Source organism: Siphateles boraxobius, unplaced genomic scaffold (assembly GCF_051911475.1).
Source record: "Siphateles boraxobius isolate OS27281-9 unplaced genomic scaffold, OSU_SipBor_1 46, whole genome shotgun sequence".
Taxonomy (NCBI): Eukaryota; Metazoa; Chordata; class Actinopteri; order Cypriniformes; family Leuciscidae; genus Siphateles; species Siphateles boraxobius.
The window spans coordinates 7,006,993-7,030,749 of NW_027509097.1; the positions used below are offsets into that span (position 1 = coordinate 7,006,993).

General features: G+C 39.4%; 1 protein-coding gene across 10 annotated transcripts in view; it reads right to left on the reverse strand.

Moving 5' to 3' along the window:
• The window catches only part of rbfox3a (RNA binding fox-1 homolog 3a), a 441,507-nt gene that overhangs the window by 16,743 nt on the left and 401,007 nt on the right, over positions 1–23,757 (reverse strand). For 7 of the 10 annotated variants that reach the window (XM_077200542.1, XM_077200538.1, XM_077200543.1 and 4 more), the window contains 7 exons: positions 17,775–17,828; positions 15,487–15,579; positions 13,904–13,964; positions 12,318–12,371; positions 5,057–5,189; positions 4,545–4,584; positions 1,845–1,909 (listed from right to left, as the gene is read on the reverse strand). In XM_077200542.1, coding sequence (XP_077056657.1) covers positions 1,845–1,909; positions 4,545–4,584; positions 5,057–5,189; positions 12,318–12,371; positions 13,904–13,964; positions 15,487–15,579; positions 17,775–17,828 — 500 coding nt within the window. The remainder of the gene's footprint in view (positions 1–1,844; positions 1,910–4,544; positions 4,585–5,056; positions 5,190–12,317; positions 12,372–13,903; positions 13,965–15,486; positions 15,580–17,774; positions 17,829–23,757) is intronic. The other 3 variants (XM_077200544.1, XM_077200546.1, XM_077200545.1) reach the window with 2 other exon arrangements.

The following is a 23,757-nucleotide window of genomic DNA, read 5'->3' on the forward strand; positions in this document are numbered from 1 at the left end:
ATCCCTGTAACACTCAAGCCGGGCCAGGCTACTTAACCTGTATCTTAACCAGGCAGCGGGAATTACCCCTTCCAAAGTTAACCTGGATAGCTAGTTCTAGCCATATTCAAAAAGGGTGATTTTTCTCACCTCAAACGGTCTCCACTCGATAATTAAGGGATAGTTCACCCCAAAATGAAAATTCTGTCTTCAATTACTAACCCTTCTGAGACTTACTTTCTTCTTTTGAACACAAAGACAATTTTTTGTATGGACAAAAAAACAGAGACGTTTCTCAAAATATCTTCTTTTCATGTTCAACATAAGGAAAAGTCATACAGGCTTGGAACAACATGAGATAAACCAAAATAATTTTCATTTGCCATTCCAAACCTGTATGACTTTTATTTTCTTGTGTGAACACAAAGACATTTCGAAAAAAAATTTTTGCCACACCATGAAAGTCAATAAGGCCTAATGCTGTTTTGGACCCCATTGACTTTCACTGCATTGACAACAACAGTTAAAAAAACATCTCAGAATATATTTTTATGTTGTAGTCATGAGAGTAAATGACGACAGAATTAACACTCTTTAAAGAGGCTAGTTCAAAAGTCTGTGACATTTAAACACTCACTTTTAAACCCCCTTCGCCATGACATATCAAATTAGAGTGCAAAATGCAGTGCTGGCTTATGTGAAAGCAAGGAGTTGAACGACAAGTGATCCAGAAAGAGGTGGAGAGAGAAAAAGAGAGCTGGAGTGAAAGAGGGGACACAGGAAGGGGGCTGAAATAAGCGCGGTGGAATGCCAGTCTTGTCACCTGCTCTGATGTGGATCTGTGCTTGGCTCTGATAAATCTTACATTATCTGGGCTCTTCAGGCTGGCAGGCAGGGCCGTGCCTTATCGGCACTGACACGCTCAATCTTGCCTAGATTAAACCAGTGCCTGGCCTGATCCAACCTGACAGGGTCCCCACAGGTCCTGGATAAATTACTGACAACCCTGCACCACCTTCGTCTTCACGCACACACATACACTCAACCCGGTGGCCTGAAGTGAGTAAGCTAAGTGGTTACAGAAATTCAGGTTGAATTCAAGTTTAAAGGGTGAGAGTGTATCAAAGATAGGGAAGGGATGTCAAAATGATCTCATTTAAGCCAGTTTAATGAGAGAGCAGATCTGTAAACTCAAACCGTAAACTGTAAACTCAGACTTTTTTCCAGAAGGACTTTGGAACACAAATACAGTTACAACTTGCAATGGATAAGATTATTCTCTTAAACCAGAGAAGGAGCTATTTTATTTTTATTTTAATTTTCAAATAATGATGTAGGACACTATTAAGTAGCTTCATAATTGCACATTTTGATGTATTGACATTTTCTATTGAAACCGGAAGTTTATCTCAAGGGTTTTGATTCCACAGACCCCCAAGACCATCTACATGTATTACAACTATGCTGTTTAATGTATAAAGAAATATCTAAATCTAAATGTCTAAAATTCTAAAATAATCATAACAAAGGCTGTCTTTAAAAGCAGAATTAAACAATAACAAAAGAAAAGTAAATACAAACAAACATTAAATATGTCAAGTTAACATGTTAACTTTGACAGCCATAAAAATACATTTTGTAAAATTGATAGGGCCAGATTTACTAACAGCTTGTGCTAGCGCAAACCCTCATTTGGCGTTAAGAAATGACTGTCCTAAAGCAGACGCTAGCTGCAGAACTTAACACTCCCATCGGCGCCTTTTTGGAATTACGCTCTCATGCAATTTTGCCCAGTTTAGTAAATCTGGCCCTTAATTTCTCTCAACTTTAACTAAACCAAACAGGAAGTGCTGCTGGACTCTTACCTGTCACTGTAGGCCGCTGCGGCTGCTGCGGCTGGTTGGGCATATCTGTATGCTGCATAGCCACCCTGTCAATTACATAAGGGCATCCGTCAGACACAAGCAAACAGTAGGACATCGGTGACATGAAATTTTAGAACCACAATACAACTGGACTGTTCATACATTAACAATGCAGTGAATCCCAAAAGCTCAGTTACAACCTTAAGAGTGCTGCTGAAAAGGCCTGCCAATGCTCACTAAAATCAGCGCTGAGTGATTTAGGTGTTATTTAGTTTGCCAATACAGCTTTTTGTGAAGCCTTTTTGTTTAATGGGGAATTGTCAGATTGACTGCATTAGCTCTTCATATAGATCTCAGCACAGATGCTTAACAGCCCAAGTCCGAAAGCGAACCATCTGAGCGTCTTCACTTATCTAAGCTGAGTGCAGCAATAGTAGTGCAACCAACGGCTTGTCTTTCCAGAGCGCATCAATCCCATCAATTGAAATGGCAGGGCCGGGCAACTATCGATCAGCATGGTAAGTGGCAATCTGGTATAAACAATTAAAATCAGTCAATGTTTGCTTACTGCGAATGAACCAAATGGAAGATTTGGCTGAAGCTATTGAAGGGGCCTTTTAATTAATGTGGCTGGCCAATACGAGTCCCCTGGCTCGGTGCCCAGGGGAGCGGTCTTGACACACACAACGTGCTCATCCGTGGCTGGAGAACAGCACAAGACAACACTAAATATTGCTTGTATAAGCATTAGATGACATCTGACAAAGCTATTAATTGCTCCATTCAAGCTAGCTATTAATATTCGAGTTGTAAGCGGCATCAGATGACATTAGTCGAGATGGTTAGCTGCAACAACCGAGCGCTGTCTGCTAGTCTTCTCCGGGTGATGTTTTGTGAACGCTTACGCTACAAACATGCCAAGCTTTAAACAACAGGGAATGTATTTGCTGGCTGCAAGCGAGTATCTAAGTGGCTGGGGTGTTTATTGAAGTGTCTGTTTTAATGAAACGCAGCTCCGTTCTTTGTTATTTTAGCTCGCTGACATCACTGGTACATTATGTGAATAATCGCAGTGCCAGAACGCGTACAGGATTGAGGCATCGCAGATACAGGACTGCACGCTGAATTATAGATGCTCTCATTTATTTTTCAGCTGGGGATTAATGTCCAATGCTACTCTGCTAAGATCAAATGTTTAGCTACTGGAGTTGAAGAAAAATCAGGTCATAGAAAAGTGTGTACATGGATTCCGTAGAAGTTACATATTCTTAATTCCGGTGGTTTCACCAACTCCCCACACAGATGGATTTAAAGAGATATATAAACCACATATGAGAATTTATGTCATTATTTATTCACCTTCACGGCCCTCCAAACACTTATGCTGTTTTCTTGTTTGTGGAATGTGAAAAAAATAATTTTTCCATACAATGACAGTTTATAATGACCACGGCCTGTCACAAAAGCACCATCAAATCTTGAGCTTGACATCATCAAATTAAGTTACGAGACACTACAAGACCAATAATGTTGGAATTAAAGTACTAATTTCTTAAAAAAAATTTTTTTATCCCAATCCTCTGAGTGAATATGTTGAACATGAGACTTAAGGACTATCTTATGCTACTTTAAAAGTGCTTTTTTAGAGCTTGACAGTGCCTGGTCATTATAAACTGTTATTGTATGTGTGAAGAAAAGTTATATAAAGAAGATTTATTTAAAAATCAGCATAAAGTTTTGGAACGACATGAGTGAGAAACACTGACAGAAATTATTGAGAGGATCATAATTTGTTGTCAACAATGCCTATATAAGTTATCTTGCTTTCAGGCTCCTCAAAAGTTGATCGGGTAGTCCGCAGAGACAGATTCAGACTTCACTGGCAAGTGAACACGTGTTTCATGCATTCATCAAAATCCGTTCGACTGTGATCTATCTGTGGCAAACATACTATTGTGCATGCCAGGTAAAGGCATCACAATTACGTCTATGTTCATTTGTCCTGTTTCAGATCTAAATGTTGAATTAATTTCCATTTTTCATGCAGTGAAATAATCCTGGGAAAGGAAGGCACGCTCTCTGATCACCTGACAGACTAATACGTTCTGACGGCCTGTCAAAAACAATAGGGTCTGGGCACAATCTCGGTCTGTAGAGTGAGGCCTTTGGGCTGTATTTTAATGGAAGCTGAGGGAAAGGCGGATCAAACGCGTGCCATAAATTAAAACAAAATACTGTAACGTCGACTTCATCAACTTGATCCGGCGTGATTTTCCGCCCACTTAGAGCAAAACCAGGCCGCAGTGGAGATAAAATGTGGAAGAATGAGACGTTAAGTGCGTAGGGGGGGTTGTTTTTGGTTCAATCAACACTGTACATGTTAGCATTATCATACAATCCATTGAGATCAACTACAGTCTTCAAAGTAAGACGGTTTAGCCGTGTGTGATTTCATTCTTCCATGTAACGGAATGCACAGGGGAACCCAAAAAGGTATTTAGTACTCCACAAACGGCCATCCTAGTGGATTTGCACATGGTGACCTGAGCTCACCCTTGCCCTTATGAAAGATTCAGCACCAGCTTCTCAGGTTAGGCTCAGCGAACGTGAGCGTCCTTCCTCAACGTTGCATACAAACCTTACTTAATTTACTGAAACAGTGGAAATAGCAGCAGAATGGGCAAAACTGAGTATACTCACATAGATCTCAGCACCGTAGAAGCCATCTTGGTAAACCACACTGCAAAAACACAACAAGAAATAACAAAACACAACACATCAGTGTTGAACGTCCATAGAGTTTCCTCGCACTGTACAGAGAAGGAAATAAATTATGCAGCGATGCATTCATTCAGCAGACAAAACATTGCACTCCAGACAGTGAGGAAAGGAAAAAAAAATGGAGCAGATTTGGAAAGACGGCCATTTTTCTGTGCTTAGAGGAAAATGATGTTGCTTTATAATGGGGTTTGCTCTGTCTTGTCACTGGGGAAAACTGGTAGGGCTCGCCATTAGAGTGTAACGCACTTTATAGCTATCAAGCGGTCATGTTGCAGGTTAAGGCTGTAGCACAAATAATGCGAAAATGACCCTTTGATGACAGTGCGTTTAAGTGCAGAAGTTTACCTAATAATGGCCTCAGGCTTTGACAAAAACAAGGTGAGCTATTTGTTGATACTGTATGTGTATGTTTTAGGTGAAGGGTCACTCACGCTCCATAAGCGGGAATGGGAGGGGGTGGAGGCGCGGCACGGAACGTGTTGTAGACGGCACGACCTCTGCCTCTCAAGTGGGCGCCCCTGTAAGCCACCGTCGCCCCTGTGGTTGGATAGGGGAAGCCTGTCACTGGAAAAAAGGAGAGAAGAAAGGTGGTGACATAAGCTTTTGCTTCTAAGAGGCGCACCTGTCACCACCAATCGGATTTCAGTCGGTAGTGTGACAACGCACTGTCATCCTAAAATGTGATGCTTTAAAACAACTCAGACGGATGTCAACCGGTGCGTCATGTTGGCACAAAACATCAAACATGGCAGCGTGTTACAGCCAGTGATTCTCAAATGGTTTTGCTTCAGGAGCCAGATTTGTGTGCAACCCGATACACTTCAAAATGTGTACAAACGTAAAACAAAAATGTCCTTCAAACTCAAAAGTAATATTTATTAAAGGTACACTATGGAATTCTGGGCTGTCTGTCAACATCAACAACAAGTTACTTGTGGAGAAACTGATGGACTGATATTTAAATTCTGCATGATACGATAACACCAATAAATATTTTCATGTTATTGCAGATAATCTATAAATTATCGATATTAAATAATATTAAATTATTAAAAAACATATATTAAATTACATATTAAATATGAAAACCCTGAAAACTAAAATCTATTCATTTAAATGCTCTGTGAATGCTATGCTAGTGAATTTAGCCATCACAAAATTTAGAGACAGGCTTAATTTTACATTTAAATCTTGTGAAATATTAATATTTGTGTTTTGGAAGATTAACCTTTGACGGCAAAGGTAATTTAATGGTAAAAAATAAATAAATAAATAACCATGCACAGTTAAAATGTAAAAAAAAAAATCTAAAATTGGCTCACCACCATTGTGCATCCCATTTACTGACTCAATAATTGATTTCTCATGAAAAAATGACATGAGAAATCCTCTGTAGTGTACATTCGAGCATAAACTGCCGCACTAATTGAGAAGCAATAAAACTAAACTAAACTTTCCAGATTTTTTCCAGCTGAATATTTACCATTAATCTTAGAGAGCGAAACGGTAAGGCAAACCCTGTCTGGGGAAGCCTCTCTATTGTGGGTATCTCTGAACACTTGTGCTTGGGGTGTGTGTGTGAGTGTGTCTGGGCTGATCTCCCAATCTTGAGGGGTGTGTGCGAGGCAGGGGAGATGGTAGGTTGTTGTAGGTGATACACAAGGTTCTGGCACACAGGGTTGAGAGAGCAGATGGAGAGGATTGTTTAGAGATGCAATCACAGGCTGGCGCCATCCCTCATCTCTCTCCCCCCAAACACACTTCCCCAGCCTCACGCCACCGCTGGGGCCAGACCCAGCCTGGAGGAGAACAGGGACAACTCAGGGTCAAGACTGGGAGAGGTGGCAGAGTTGAGAGAGAGAGAATGAGGCTTTATGCATGTTAAGGAAAGATACACGGACGTGAAAGTGAAACTGTCGGAATGAAACTTGAAACAGCATGTGTAACAATAAATGGGTGAAAACATGTCCAGGTCACATTTCAGTCTCAGCCACAGACGCCGACAAACTGCCCGCAGCTCAGTACATTAGATGCACATTGCACATTAAAACGGAAAGCTCTTTCTCAATCTTGCAATCTCTAATCTGACTAGATGACACATCAATTTAAAAAAAATAAAAATTAGTCAACATTTAATTTCACACCAAAGTCAAAAGAAGAAAAAAAGGAAAAATAAAAGAAAATATATTATAATTGCACATAATATTATACATATTATATTCTGCATTGTCATTAACAATGACATTTTTTTTCCTAATAAAATTGTCATTACTGTATTTACCGTTTTTTACTTACTGAGTTTCTATTGTTCTCAATTATGAGTCTCATTACTGTAATACAATTATTTGTGTTTTTATTTAATTAAATTATAGACAGTACAACAAAACCATCATATAGTCAAAATAAAAACATGCATATTTTATATACACAATTGTTGCATTTTCCTTCTGAATTCTCTCTTTTTTTTTCTTCGAATGAGATTTATGGTATTATAGAGAATTCAGAAGGAAAATGCCAAAATTGTGGGTCTTGATTCAAATAATATTAATGATATAGGATTTATATATATTTTTTTATATATAACATTTTTTATGTTAAATATGACCTAAGACAAACAGAAAAAGGCAAACAAATCCAATAAGTTGATAAATATGGGTGCAAGATCCAAAAAATGTAGCAAAATGCAAAATAATATCAAGAATTGCTCACCTCTGAAAACACATCTGTTTAGCTGTGCATTTACTGAATGAGCACTGTGCCACTGTTCGTCCGACTGTTTGCACTGTATTTTACTTTATGTTTTAATTATTCTGATTTCATTTGATTATTTCTGTATTTTATCTTTTATTCTAAACTGTTTTAATTATTCTGATTTCTTTTGATTATTTTAATTTCTTCTATGTAAAGCACTTTGAATTACCATTGTGTATGAAATGTGCTATATAAATAAACTTGCCTTGCCTTGCCCTGCCTTACCTCTGACTGAGAAAGAGCTGGATGTTGGAGAACATGAAAACATTACTTTGTATTCCTGTTTATTGGCGCTTTCTAAGAGTTTTTTGTTGTAGTTGAGAAATACGACCCAGACATGTTCGCGACAGGTTTGAGTGTGAGAGTCACCCAAATTGTATTAAAAGGAAAGGAGAAAAAGATAAGGAAAATGATTAAAACTGTAAAAAGAATAAAAGCAAGAGCATATTAACCTCAAGTCTCTCTTTAACCTTCACTGAGTATGGCCCTGATGAGTCAATGACACAGCCAGAATTACCCATAGTACTGTGCAAGCAAAACACAGCCCAGCAGTGCGGCCCACAAAGCTTTCTTTCTCATTTATGCACCGAATACACTATCACTGTCTATCCTGTGTCTCAGAGGAGCAGGACAGCCCTCTTTAGTTATTTCATATCCCCAAACAGAACCTGCACCTCCTCCTGATCATTACTGTACAGGCATCACACAAGCAGCACTCAGTTGATAGTCAATATGTGTCAAAGTTGTCCTTTTAATGAGGTCAGCTGGGTTTATTTTGAGCACATATATGTATGTCTATAAATTTAGCACACTGCCTTGGTGTAAAGACTTCTTCGATTCACATTCAGCAAACTTTTGGCCCTGGGGTTTGCAAGTACTGGTATAATTTTCTTTTGACTCCTGTATCTCCTCTCAGACAAACAAACAAACAAACAATAAAATCTCTTGTACGCGACACACCAATCAGCGGCGGAGAGGTACGGCGCGGCCCTTCATCAGACGTAAAAGAAAGACAAATGGCTGAAGGTAAGGCGTTTGCTCTTTCGTTTTGATATAGCATGGAGCCATTGACATTTTAATTTGTCCCTTTTAAGCTATAGAGTCGGTGTTAATATGCCAAACAGTGGTCGTCTCTGATATATGCCAGGCCATGGTCAATTTATTCCGAATTCCAGTCATGGACAATGCTCTTATATTTTCTTTGATTTTGTGTGTGTGTATGTTATGTGTGCCATGACGTACATAAATGTAATCTCATAATGAGCTATGGGTCTGCACGCAGCACCGATTCAATAATAAGCCATAAATCATTCCAGCCAGTTATGACACTCCATAAAGCCTATGAAACTCACAAAGGCAAAAGTGTGTGTGAGCATACATACTTGCAGCCCTTGTGCTAACCTGTTATTTTAACATGAGAGAAGGTCAAAAACCCTTCACATCTGCACATCTACAGTTTAAACCAATAAGGATGCTGGCACACTGCTGCATTTATCTGGGTTTACACATGGGTATCTCTGGCGCTGGAAAGAGTCCCTGGGCTGTTTGGATGGAGGTGTGGGGGCAATTACATCCCCAACCCCCTCAGGTCTCTTTCATTTACTGCAAGACTGGCTCCTTTAATACGGTGCGACTGGAAATCGCCGGATGACGGCCTCTCTCACACTGCGTGCTATTGTGAAATGTCTTTAGATAATCAGACCACCGATAAACCCATATCATGAGGAAAATTACACCATTGCTAGATTAAAGGGTGTTTTTTCCTCCCCCTGATACTTCTAATATTGTAATTAGACTACTTAATTTCAATTATAGATTTATTTGAGTGGTTTTGTAATTGAAAAAGCATAAAATGCCCACAATGCACCTCTTTTAAAGGAGTGCACACACATGGGTGCACTATTACGTGCTCTCAAAAACAGATGTGAACGCTTGAATCTACTTTATACTTGTAGCATTTGTTGTGTTGCTGTTCTGGCAATAAACCTAGGGGCTCTAAAGTTACCTTTAAATGTTCGCTCGACAAAAAGCCAATAGGATTTTTCCATTGTATTCTGAAATATTGCATGAAATAAGCTCTGTTATCAATAAGGTGTATTATTCTTACACGTTTTGTTTATTAATATAATCTTGACAAATGAAAGCAACGTTAATGAATTTTAAAACCCAAATACAATAAAAAGCTAAAGTTAGACTATAGCATAAACAAACTACACCACGGTAGCAATTTCTTCAATGTCACCACCACTCAACTTCCGACAACTCTTTCAAACTTTAAAAGACTTAAAATCTGCAAGTTGGAAAGTTTGAGTTTAAATATTTTGCAAGAGTGTGAGTATAAACACAACAAGGATGCAAAAGGGGACCAGTGAGTAGATGAATTTTCCTGTTCAGCATGAGGACGTTTAATGTCCCAAACAATCTCTGTAGTAACATTTAGCCACTTGCTAGCAACCACCTTTTTCAAGAAACGTAAAAGCTGGTGATGTATTTTTTGTTGTAGAATAAAACGTGAACATATCTTGAGCTTGTGTTACCCACAGACTCTCTTTCCGGCACTCTATTAGACACTCTAACAAACTTGAGGTAGCTAGTTATAAAATATTGTCAGTTTAACTAAATTTAACAGTAGTAGACAGTAGACCAAGAAGAAAAAGAAAAACACCACAGAAGAATACAGTTTGAATTAATGCCTGTTATAGCTCCCCCTTGTGGCAACACTGAGAATACAGCGCATTATTGTGTTGCATTTTGATTTGCGGTTGACACATTTTGGAATGGAATGACGCATGCAATTGTAATTCACGTACTTGCGTAAAGTATGTTTTGAGCCAGTGATTTTTATTGATCAGACACACATGGCATGAAGTCAAACGTCCCTTTCCAAACATCACTCAATATATTTTATCATCTATTTTTTAAAACTTAAAAACTACTTTGCATTTTAATCTTATTGGCCTTGTTTGTCTCAACATACTGCCAAGGACCAAATTCATTGGCTGAGAGAGCTGTCAATCAATCAATATTATGTTTCCCACGTCCCACGGTGGGAAAAAACGACCCCCAGATTACACAATTAAGTTTCCCGTGCACGGCTAGCGCCTCAGCCTCACGTCTGCATCTCTAATTTAGCTTTGGCTACCCAGTGCTAGTTAAGAGCCTAAGGGAGAGAGAGAGACCGAGGGAAGACAGAAGATATTGAGATTTAAGGATAGAGTGAGTAAGAAAAGGGCAGATGGAAAACACCCCAGGCTTAGATGAAGAGAGAAATAGAATTAGCGATATATGTTGAGAGAAGGTTGTGAAAAGCTAGAGGAGTAGAGAAATGAGAGCCAGGGAGAGAGTCTTACGGGGAAGAGAGAAGCCCGACTTCCCTGGAAGAGGTTAAAAGCAGGCAGTCGGCGGCCCTCATCAGTCATTCTCCTGTATGGGATTTGAGGACAATAAACCTGTAGCACCCGGACGAATGGAGACGGAGTGCGCTGTCAGCAGCGCACGATTTATGGTGCCCAATTCCGCTGATCTCCCGCACAGAAACTCGGACTGATAAACAGTGATTAATCACCTTTACATCCGATTTCAGCGCCGCCCCTCCCCCAACAAAGTACATTAAATGCAGTCATAATTATTTCGCGTGAAAGCTTCTCTTCCCTTTTTTGAACTGCGGGAGGGAAACAAGGGGCAACACGTGGTGGTGGGGGGGGGGGGGAGGGGGGGTGTCCATTTCGGCCATTGAATGTTCCTTATTTAGTCAAATCTATATCTTATTTGTATCCTCTCCACCAGTCGCCCTCTGGGGAACAGAGGAGGCATATGGTGTCGTTTAGGCGTGGCGAACTTTAGAGACATGTTAAGACGACTTGAAAAATTAGCATCCAATAAATCAAGCAACACCGGCTCCCCAAGCTAAGCTGCTGAAGTGCAGGTGTTGTGCCGAATTTCGACCCCCGCCAAATGATTACCCCCCTAGCATTGGTAGGTTTAAGATTAGTTGTGGGGGAGGGGTTAGGATTAGGCAATCACATACGGACTTCAACGAGGGGGGTAATAATTTGGCAGGGGGGTAAAAATTCGGCACAACACCGGACCACGATAAATCTGATTTGATGGGATGTTTTGGGAAGGTGTATGTACGGATGGGAGGCATGAAGGTGTATGTGTTGCGATTAGAGAAGGAATCACATGCATGTTTCAGAGCATACTTCGGGTCAAAGCATGCATAAACATTTTACGTGCATCGGATTGCTTAGCATATTTGCATTTTTATGCGCTCTACATATGCACATTGTGCGTATTCGATCGAGAGGAATCGTGTAACGGCTGTGTTCAGTTGTGCATTTATGCATGCCAGAACCGAGGAAGGGAGGGGGGAGAGGGAGAGGAAAAAAGTCAGATAAAAATGATAAATGACTGCTTTCTGTCACCGATGGTTATTTAGAGTTTTGCTGTAAAGCTGTCCTGAAATGAACAGATTTTAGTCTAATGAGCAAAAAGGCAGGCCGTTAAAGAGCTGCTATGTGCTCAGCACTTCTTCCAAATGAAATACTGTAATACCATTTCCCCCTCATTAGGATGCAAAGGGCTAAAAGAACCAACGGCAATAAAGAAATCAAAGATCGAGAGGGAAAACAACAGCACAAAGAAAGACAACAAGTCAGTCAAACAAAGACGCTTCCTAATCTGTGGTTCAGAAAACATCTCGTACCACTGTTTCATCTCAGTGGGAAATGATGGCCTGGCTGATTATTGCTTTCTCAAATGCATTGTGCACTGTGGATGATGGGAGAACTGGGCGTCGTTTTAAAATCATTTCTTAAGTGTCTCTTTGAAGCGCTTGCCTCGAAATTTGCCTCTTTGAAATCAAAGAACATCTGAAGAACAGTAAATCAAAGTAAGTATCCGAGCGGGACCCTGTGACCACAACACTCAAATGCAGTTTACCTGCATAAAATTCAGGACCATAGACAGCTCCCACCACTGGATTCAGCTTCCAGCCTGTAGAGGAATACACAGGGGAAGAGAGAATTAGCTCCGAATGCTTATCGCTGTGACCTGTGGAGTGTTTGTTTCTCGATCTTTCGCCTATTAACTCAAAGGAAGAGGATAAAGAGGATAAGATTCGGAGGGAAGAACAAAAAGAAGGGGGAAGAGGAAGGGATGTGAAATGACAGGAAAATATTTAAGGTGACATTAAGTTGAAGGAGTTAGGGGGCGGCAATATCAGGGCATTGGGAAGGGTGCGAGCGATATAGGATGCGAAAGGGAGCGAGAGAATGAGAGACAGAGAGCAAGAGAGTAGTGAGTGCTGTCCGGTGTGCTGTCAGTGATAGATGGGGGCTGTAAAATAGCCTCCTCTCACTCCCCATTGGCTGTGACTGAAGTAGAGCTGGGGGGGTCTACACTGCTGCTGATATATTTGATTCTTTCATTCCCCCTCTCTGTTTCTCTCTCTATTGCAGTCTGAGGAAATGAGCATCAGCGGAAGAGCTCAGGACCCCACCAAGACCCCTGTGCGAATGAGCCAGCTCTCAGCTAAGCTCTCCCCCCGGAGCTCCTGAACAGCATAAGGAGAGCTGTAGGGGAAGAGATCGCTCTTTACCTATAATCCCTTTTTTTATTGGGACACAAAGTAGACATTGCATCATTCATATTATACATGATGGCAGCTTAAAACCGCAGCCCAAAATGAATTTGGGAACTTTAAACTGGATTAGATAAAGTATCAAACCAAGTGTAATTTCTTTTAAAGAATCAAAATATTTCACAAAAACTATTTTTTTTAAATGGAAAAAATGATCATTTTGTATGATCATTTATAAACATAAATATATAAATAATTGGGTTTTAAATTATATATATATATATATATATATATATATATATATATATATATATATATATATATATAAAAAAATAGATATACTGTCCAAAATTTAGATTAAGTATTTGGATACATGGTTGTGAAAAATTAAACATGTCCATAGTAATTGATCATAGTTGAATATCAAAGTGGGATTTTAAAGAACAGTCAACATATATATATATATATATATATATATATATATATATATATATACTGTATTAATTTTACAAAACACAACAACTAGGTTTTAAATTTATTATAAACATAACAAATATATGACTATTTATAAACAGAAAGATTTGGGTTTTAAATTATTTATAAAGGATATACTCTTCAATTTTTTTTACACTTCAAGACTTCATGGTTGTGAATATTTTCAATGTTATAGTTATAGTTCATAGTTAAATTTGTGATAAAGGATATAATTTGAGGAGAACTGACTTTATAGGACTAGTTGGTTCAAATAAATTGCAACATGATTCAAAAATCTGACAAAAGCATCTTTTTTTGGCAGTTTCTTTTTTTGTTGTCCATTTGCTTCTTGTTTTGATATATTGTTATCTAATGCAATGAAATGCACACCTTTTAAGAGTAATATTACATTTTGGTCCACTGAATGTGTTTAATGTAATTTCAAGTAAAAAAAAAAAAGAGAAGCTCTTACCGTTTGTATAGGGGTTGGCCACTTTTTTGTTTGTCATTACTCTTGCCGTTGCATTATTTACCTGAGATAAAGAAAGCAGATATGAGAAGCAATCCCAAATCAGAACTCAAAGAAAACACGTGTATGTGCCACAGGCATGAGTGTGACAAAAATCTGGTTCATGCTTCTCTGCAAAAAAAAAAAAAAAAGCTACATTCACATGCTAATCAGTTGAAAAATTATGAGATGCTAAAATGAAAGTGATCCATCAAGCTCTGATCTTCTGTTTTCCTGCTGGATGTAGGATCTAATCCAGGCTGTTTGTAGAAGAACTGGATGATGACATCTGGTTCAATATGTAATGAAACATAGCTACTCTGGAAATGGGCTTTAATGAAACCCAGAGTATATTGGAATTCCCCACTAGCCAAGCTGTGGGAGCTTCCTTGAGGCTTTCTCTGGAATTTCATCTGCCACATTGTCTAGACAGTTCTACATATTCCCAGACACTACAACCCTGAGGCGGTGACTTCATGAGCACTAAATCTAACCTCAGGAAGGAGGAGCCATATTGTACAAGGTCTTCTGGTTATGCGTAACACTAGAAAATTAATAAAATCTTAAAGCTTAAAATGGTGTCTGGTTTATTTATCCTAGAACGCACATGCACTTTAAATGAACCAACCCAATATATATATATTGCAGGATTTGAGCTTAAAAAGCAACATGAAACCATTGTTGTCAGATTTTATTATAATATTGATATATAATCTTGAGCTTGTGGCCTTTCCCCATTCAAGTAAATAGGAGCTGTATGTGCATGCCTATTGCCTACACAGAAAATAGCTGTTCGGGGACATTACCAAGATGGCTGCCGAGTGAACCAACTTGCCTTAAAGGGACTTTAGTAACACACAGAGAGGCCAAGCAGCTTGTTGGGAGGCGCCAAAGGAATTTAAACATGGCCGCTGGCAACAGAAGCCATGTTAGTATTTCACCCTCATGTTAATTAGCGTTAATAGCTTTCTGTTCCACAGGGCCCATGGAGGTCATTTAGCTTGAGGAAACAACTGGCCTCGACTCTCCCTTGATATATAGGTCCAGGTATTGTTTGTGCATTACATGAATTATCTTAATTGTCCTATAGAAAATCTTAATAGCCCTGTGGAGAAGAGGGGGAAAAAAAGAGAGAGAAGTCTGTGTCCCCAAGTAAGACATACGAATGGATAAATAAACCTCGGATGTTTGGGATAAACAAGTGGGATTTTAAGTACTTTTTTTTTTTTTTTGGTTTACACACATTGTAAGTGATAATAAAAAGTACAAAAGCTTTTTTTTGAATACAGCTGCACATACACATCAAAGCAGAAATTATCAAATCTGATGGCATGCACCAAATACAATAATTATTACATGTCACAAGTGATTTTTATCCATAAAAATCAAAAAGACACATGAAACGTGCAGCATGCAGACAGCAAGTGAGCGGTAGGGATGCAATGCGATGAAATGAGACGCTGCATGCATGTTTCATCAAATCGACACTGTTTATGTTCTCATGGGAAGGGGATGATGGGGTATTGATAGTTAGATTAGGAAAGCACCTCAATTTTGCGTCCCTCTACGATTGTACCATTTAATTTCTCCCGTGCGCGGTCTGCGTCTGCGCTTGTTTCAAAAGTTACAAAACCAAAACCCTGAGATGATGTGATCATAAAGGATTCCCAGTAAAGAATGAAGGGGATGATTCAAGATATTTGAATGGGCAACAAATTAAGTGAGTGAGAAAAGAAAAAAAGAAAGAAAGAAAGAAAGAAAGAAAGAGAGAAAGGTCAGTCAACAGGGTTGCAAATTCTATCCATTAGTAAGAAGTGAGATTAGGACTTAAGGGTGAAAGCTACTGGAAAAGAGCATTCTGGGATTATATTCAACAGTGACGAATTCTGCATTTGGTAATACTGAAACATTTGGCATGTATGCATGTGTACATTATAGTGAATCTTGAATCTGTCTTTCCAAGCATATCAGTAAGTATCAAACTGTCATTCTTTATAAACACATATATTGTCCTTGTCTTTAAATTATATAAACAATGTACAGAATATTTCCAAGGCCACATAGAAGCTCAGAAGTTTAATGCACACAGTCCTGCGCTCTAGCTGGGAAGTGCCTGCTCTGTCCCCGCACCCCCACCTCTGCTGTCAGCAGTGAGTTATGGCCAACTGCTTTCCAAACGCCATATCCGGAACAGCTATTAGGTATGCACTGCAAACAAGAGTGTGGAACAAGCCCTGGTCTTTTAGTTCATACACACTATGCAAGTACGGCCTGGTAATTGCTTTGGGAGGCCTGTGAGTATGATATGCATACATGGACACTCCATTCCTTGCGTCTGGCATGAATAAAGACCAGCCCAGGAGTCCTTGGCCTGCTAGGAAAAAGCAAAATCAAAAAAGAATGGCGCGCAAAATTAATCCTTTTGACATTTTGCGCTACCGTGTTCAACATAGCGCTTGTAGTTTTCCCCTTTTATCACAGATTTAATTAGCTTACACAGCTAGAAAGCTGAGCCACTATCTTTTGAATAACACAAACATACAGTACATGCTGTTCCAAAACCTAGTGAGCTGCCTACAGAGGCAGTATTTTAAGGGATCATAGGCACAGAGACTGTTCAACAAGGTAAAAGCAACTCAATTATGCAGCTTGCCAAGATACCTGGTTTTTGTATATACATATATTATATATAAATAATAAATACATCTAAAAATCTGCATATGTAATATAATATAAAATACAATATATAATAGCAGTGTTGATAGTATGTTCATATATCAACACTGCTATTATATATATATATATATATATATATATATATATACTGTATATAAACAGTATTTGTAACCGGTTCGACTCAACCTGCTTCGAGTGTGATTCGAACCATAGTCTCCAGCGTGGGAGGCGGATGCTTTAACAAGGAGGCTAAAAACTGCAGCCCATGCCAGAGACTAAGGTTCAAATCCCGCTCGGAGCAGATTGAGTTGACCCGGATGGGAGTGAGGTTTAGGGGGGTGAGTGTAACTTTCATAGGCCAGTAAGAGTTCTGCATGTAAACCTCCCTCTCCTGATCTCAGCATATGTAATACTGAAAAGAATATGTTCATTGTTCATCATTAAAGGTTGATTATTTTTCCTAATATTTGCATATGCAAAGTCATTTTATGCTCATTAGCATAACAAAGAGTTATCTTAGTAACATGCTAATGCCAAAGACTATTGCAATCTATTGTGAATCAAGTATACACATAGGTAGCAGGTTTTGGAACAGCTACTGAGGTATTCAAAAGACTAGTAGAAAACAGGCTATTTCTGAATGATCGGCTAATCTAATAATGTGTATTGTTTAGGTTGAGCACACTGTGACGGTTTGTTCGAGCAGATTCACCCCCGTGAATCAACTAGGAGGAGGTGAGAGAAGTTCTCTTCAGCAAAATGTCACCCTCCTTTGAGACCAGCATTGCTATATGGAAGAATGGCTATATATAACCCGTTTCCAGCGCAAGACTGGAGACTTAAACAGCTGAATCTTATTACAGTAGGACAGCTCTAAGAGCAGAATGACTGCGTGTTGGTCAGACGCTCACTTCATTGAATTATAACTGGGCGAGTTAACTTGTACTCAGCTGAAACCACTCACTTGTCTCTCCGCGTAGCTATTCACCTATCCAAAACGTGTCTCGGCTCAGTGTGAGCGAGTGTGAGAGTGTGACGTTTGAGTCACTTTGCGGCTGCTGTGCAAGAGCTGTAATTATTCGGCTCATGAAGGGAAGAGGAGACCTGTAGGGAGGAAGAAGTATGAAGTGACAAAGAACTGCTCTTCCAGTTGACTTACCTTAGAGCCCCGCTCGTTAAAAATAATTTCCACATCCAAAATTTTCCCAAATTGCTGTGGAGAGAAAAGGAGACGGGTAAAAAAAAAAAATTAAAGAGGAGAGACAGGGGAAAAAGAAAGAAAGGAAGACAGAAAGGGAGAGAGAAGGAGTAATTAGAATTCATCTCTTCTGCAGTTTGTCAGGAAACTTGAGCACTTGATTGCACAGGGAGCTAAGTAAACCCACCGTTTTCACTGGAGCTAAGAACACGCAAGACAAAACTTCACACATCACTTTTGCTATGAAATGATACTGACAAACACAATGGATCAGTAATGGGTTACTTTAAAAGTAACGCATTACAATGCAACTCAATATGAGACAACTAATTGTATTGTCTCTTAATATGGAAAGTGAAGCATAAAGTTTCTTTTGCTACTTTGCTACTCTAACTGTTAACTGACTGAAATTGTGTTTGGGGTGGAATGCTAATTTAGTAGTTAAACACTGCAAAGTATATACTGTGCATTTTTCTTTTTAAATTAAGTGAAATAGTAGACATCATCCTACAATAAACAAATAAAAAAATATATACAACAATTAGTTCCAGGCTGTATATTTGTAGTGGGGATTTTTCTCGTTCTGCAGGTTAAATTGTTATACAAGAAGGTGGTGAGTGAGGCAATTAATTATTCATTCATCCGATTAATTCAAAACACTGATTCATTTAGAAAAAAAAGAGAAGCGACTGGCTGCGTCCGAAATCTCACACTTTCTAAGTACGTAATTCTTTTAGACAAGCAATTACTCATATATTACTAATGTGTGTAGTATGAATGTAATCCGGATGTACCAAATTTGTCATCTTGTCACTATCATATGAACTTTTTACTTACTGTTTTATAAAGATTGTGAATTTGGACATACAATTTTAGTATTTCGCAAACTATTTTTTTGCCTTACAGTATGTGAAAGAGGTAGTAGTCAATGAATCATTCACTCATTTGATTTGTTCAAAACACAAATTAATTTAGTGTGACTAAAAAAAAAAGTGACTTCTGAACCACATACTACTATTACTATTTGTTTCTTCAGCATGTCTTTATGAGTGAGTCAGTAAATCATTCACATTGATTTGTTAAAAAAACACTAATTCATTCAGGAATCAAACAAGTGACTGTCTTTATGAGTGACTCAATGCATCATTCACTAATTTGATTTGTTCAAAACACTGATTGATTTAGGAACAAAACAAGTTACTAAGGTGTGTTCGACTTGAAGCGGCCAGGCCGATCAGTGTACGTCATCAAAGTACCGTGAAAGCGTTTCGAATGCATACGGTCCGCCTGCTCTCTAATCGCTCTCACTGTACTTTGATGTCATACACCGATCGATCTGCGCAGCGCTGCTTCAAGTCGAACACTCCTATTGTCTAAATGAGTGAGTCAATGAATCATTCACTAATTTGATTTTTTCAAAACGCAGATTCATTCAGAAAGAAAACAATTGACTCTCTTCATAAATAAGTCACCAAATCAACCATACATTTGATTAGTGTAAAAACACTGATCGATTCAGAAATATATAAAAAAATGTTACTGGATGTGTTCAACCTGAAGCGGCGCTGCGCAGACCGGTCAGTGACGTTAAAGTATGACAGCGATTCAAATGCATACGGAGCCGTCTGCTCTCGAATCGATCTTGTGGTACTTCTATGTCATACACCGCGCAGCACCTCTTCAAGTCATACACACCTATTTTCTTTATGAGCCAATGAATCATTCACTAATTTGATTCATTCAAAACACTGATTGATTCAGGAAAAAAATACATTTTATTGTTTTTTGTGAATAACTTATTAATCATGCACTCAACTGATTAATTCAGAAAATATTAACTTTACATGACACACAACATTGCTTGCACAACTATTTGCTCCTCTATCACTATCAATTATAAAAAGAATGTAAAAAAACCAAAACAATTCATGTTACGCTTTTGAAAATGTAACTCAGGTCCTATTATGTAAATTTAATTGAAGGCTTTTATTTGTAGCTGCCTAACCAATTGTGCAACATGAAGCTCTCGGCTGGGTCGGGACTCTGGGAACGAGCAGGACATACTGCTGATGGGAGCAAACTTCAAAAGATCACAGAAGCACCCTGCTGTGTATGCACCAGTGCTCTTAATGACACGATATGGCTTGTTATTTTCTGTGGTGTTTTTGACTGATAAAAGCTGGCCGAAGCCATAGGAGAGGGTATTTCTGGCTTGACTTAACACCAAACACCCGACTCAATTAAAAAAAGGATAATTGGATATAGAGCAGCCATCATCGCTGATGATAAACCATATGTTTGTTTATTATCTCATTGACGAATACCATCCTCGTAATTACCTGTCACTTCGGTTATTATTTTCCAGCTATTTGCGCTCCGTTCTGTGGTTTTATCTGATTGTTATTCTCACGGCCCTCTGAAACGCCCAATCTCTCATTTTTATTCTCTAATTAGCATTAGGCATGAGGCACTGACCACTCCCTCCGAGATACGGCTTTGTCTGGAAAATTCTTTCATCCACTGAATGCAGCATATGGATTTGCAAACTGGCCGCCAAGGAAAGAAGCCCAAACTTTCTTGGTCTTTGACTGAACGTCAACCCCTGTGGCCAAAAGGTGAACCCTTAAGGCAGCAGCCTGATTAGGGGTGATAAACACCACCCTCGCTGCCTGTAACGCAGAGCGCTACATTGTTAACACCTCTCGCCTTATGCTAATCGGGATCCTGGTTAGGGAGCTCCACAACGCGGCCTTGAATCAAGCAGGTTTATTTCAATAAATAAATAAACATGCCAACGCAAGGTCACCGCTGCTTTAGCCGAAGGAGGAGACAGCTTCTTAAAGAAGTCATTTGGAACAAGCTTAAATAATTGGTTAGATGGAAGCAGGAGACACAGGAGGCTCCAGGGTGCACTGCTATAAATGTGCCGGGAAGCATGACTGTTTATATGAAAGCGTAGGACAGCAATTAAGAGCAATTGCACAAAATGACACATGTGATAAAGGTTCTGTTTGCATTTCTCTCTTCCACTTTGGCGGTCGCCGGAGAGGAATGACGGCCGGCCCGGCTCTCCCCGGAGGGTTAACAGCGCTTAAGCGTTCCATTTAACGTGGCCGGCTTTGGAGATCATTACGGAACGTGGAGGAATGAAAGCAAAACCTTAAGTTCCCCTAATGGGTGGAATGAAAGCAGGTTTTAATTGCTGTCTAAAATGGCTGTATTATTTCATTAAAACTAATTACCCTGTCAAGCAGGCCGCATTGGCTTCATTTCAGCACAACAGGGGAGAAATGGGCCTTCCAGGCACCTACGGCTCAATGGGATTGATCGAGGGCCCAGGTCACTAATAAGGTTAAGAAGAGCTGCCTTTCATCCGCCCAGCCGTGGGGAAAACCCGAGGAGGACTGTATATGTGCATGTTTGCAGTGAGGAGGAGGCTGTGCGTGCTGCTCTGATCTCACGCGGAAAAAAAAAAAAAGACGCCTCGCAGTTCATTTTGGCCGGCTGTTGCTTTTCCAGCCCAATTCAAATTCCACAGACAAACCCAAACAGCTGCTACTTGACACGATTTCCTCCATTTGTTCAAATTAAGATCCTTTTTTCCACTCTGCCAGATTCAGATTCAAACACTGGCATTTGCATCTCAGCATGAACCTGCTCACGACCGCAGACAATTCGCTCAAAACAAAGTCTGCGGACGCTAATGGTTTTAACCCACCCTAATGGGCTTATGGTATTGCTGAAATATTTCCCAGGGTAGTCATCTCTGGGAAAACTGAACTAATCACACCTAGTCACCATAGGCCCCATCATCACCATTGCCGTGCAGCAGAGCTTTAATAAGAGTATAGGCCTACTTGAAATTAGGATCAATGGGAGACCGCAGTGTGAGACTGCTGGTGGTCCACACACTTGATATGTTGAGGAAACGCTTTGCGAGAGTCGTTTGAAGCTAGTCACAGACGCTGTGCAAACAGAGGCAGAGTAGTTAAAAAAGCGAGTCAGTAGTGTGACATTAAGTTAGTTTTTTTTGGAAATCAAGCAGGTATTCATTATAAACCCATTACAAAACCATATGGGGCTTCTACTCTTGTTTGAGATTCAAGGTAAACCTCCTTGGGTGATCTACATTTTAGAAGATTCAAACCTCTAAGGGAAATACCGAGGGGAATAACGGTCTATTAATCCAGAATAACAAGGCACCTGTTTTAATCGAACACTAACTTTCTCCAGTGCTGGGGGGAAATTTTTATTACTAGTATATACATACAGTATGCTGCATGTACTGATCTGTAGGATAGCTCACATCATTGCAGTAATACGAGTATTATGGGAGGAGTTGGACAATTTTGCAGCCTCAGAGTAGAATCGTCATGGTGGTGCTTTAAAACCAATTTCATATACTAGCATTAAATCCACATACTCATCTGTATAATTGCTTTGGATGTCTTTTTCTAATTATAAAATGAGGCTCAAATAAGGTTGGGTAATGGAGCTTTTTAATCGTCGCTCTTTGTTTGACTATGGTCCAAGCAAGTGTACTCGAATGAGGAAAAAGACTCGTAGAATTGGAGTTTTCATTATCAGCTATTCTAAATTGAATTTCCATCTTACTAAATTGAGAAATCAGAAATGGTTTAGAAAGCTGTCTTGGAGTAAAAAATGAACGTGATCTGTGACGTTTTTCAACAATAATCTAGATTTAAGACTTAACATCGAAAGATAGAGATGATTCAATTGGAGGCTTCATTTAAAATCTATATAATAAAGAGAACTGAGTCTGAGAACTGTGAGAAAAGTGATATAAATACTCTTTAAGCATTATATGGTGTAAAAGTGTTGCGGTCAGTAAGATTTTTTTAAATGTTTTTGAAAGAGGTGTCTTATGTACGGAGCACCTAAAGGGACATGGTGATGCAAATAATATGAGATGGGAGGAAAAAATCCATCGCTAAATTTTTGCATTCCCAGGAGAATATTTGCATTTGCTTGCAAAACTTTCTGCATTCCACCGAGAAAATGTTTTTTATTCTTTGCGAGTGAACGCAAAGTTTCTCGGGGGAACACAAATAATTTTGCGAGTGTCACGTGTTCTTTCATAAATCATTTTAATATGCGGATATGCTGATCAAGGAAATTCTTCTTATTATAAATGCTGAAAACAGTTGTGCTGCTTAATATTTTGTGGAAAGTGTCACATTTTTCTTCAGGATTCTTTGATGAATTTGAAAGAAAATAAAAGTATTAACTTAATGTATGGGGAAATGGAGTCTGGACAGCGTTTTGCAGAAGCCAAAGATTTATGGGTAGCAAGTAAATCCAGAGTAAGTGCTTAAAGAGTTTTAAACCGTCAGTAGATGGTGATCTCCTCCCCTTGTGCTTCTGTCACTTCTCACCGTTCTCAGACTTGCCTTTTCTCACACTTTTTGGGACTTTAGAGGGGCACAGCGCTTGTCCATCCCATTCTCTCCCACTAGTCTATCTATGGCATGGGATAATTGCACCCCTGGGTCCCTGAGAGACTTCACAGCAAGTTGCAAAAGTCTCTTCAGACAAACATACATACACACACTTGGACAAACATACACACACATGGTCACACATATGCCTGTTTTCGCATCGGAGCTGTCAGCCAACACAAACCTAATGAGGATAAACTTCTAGTTTTTAACCACAGTGAGGAGCGCTATTAATTACGTCTCCACTGGTGGGACCAATGCTTGTCTCCCTGTTCATCACATCAACACTGGGCAGGACTGGGGAGAAGAAGAGAGGAGAGGACAGCCTCTCTTAGAGACAACAAAGAGCGTGAGGAACAGATGTTATCAAGACTCAGCAGTCAGGCTGTACCCAGAGTCCTCCACCAGTTTAAGTGTTACTGTTTGCTATACAGTGCCCTTTGTAAACACAGACTCCGGTTTTTAACAAGCTGGGACCAACAATG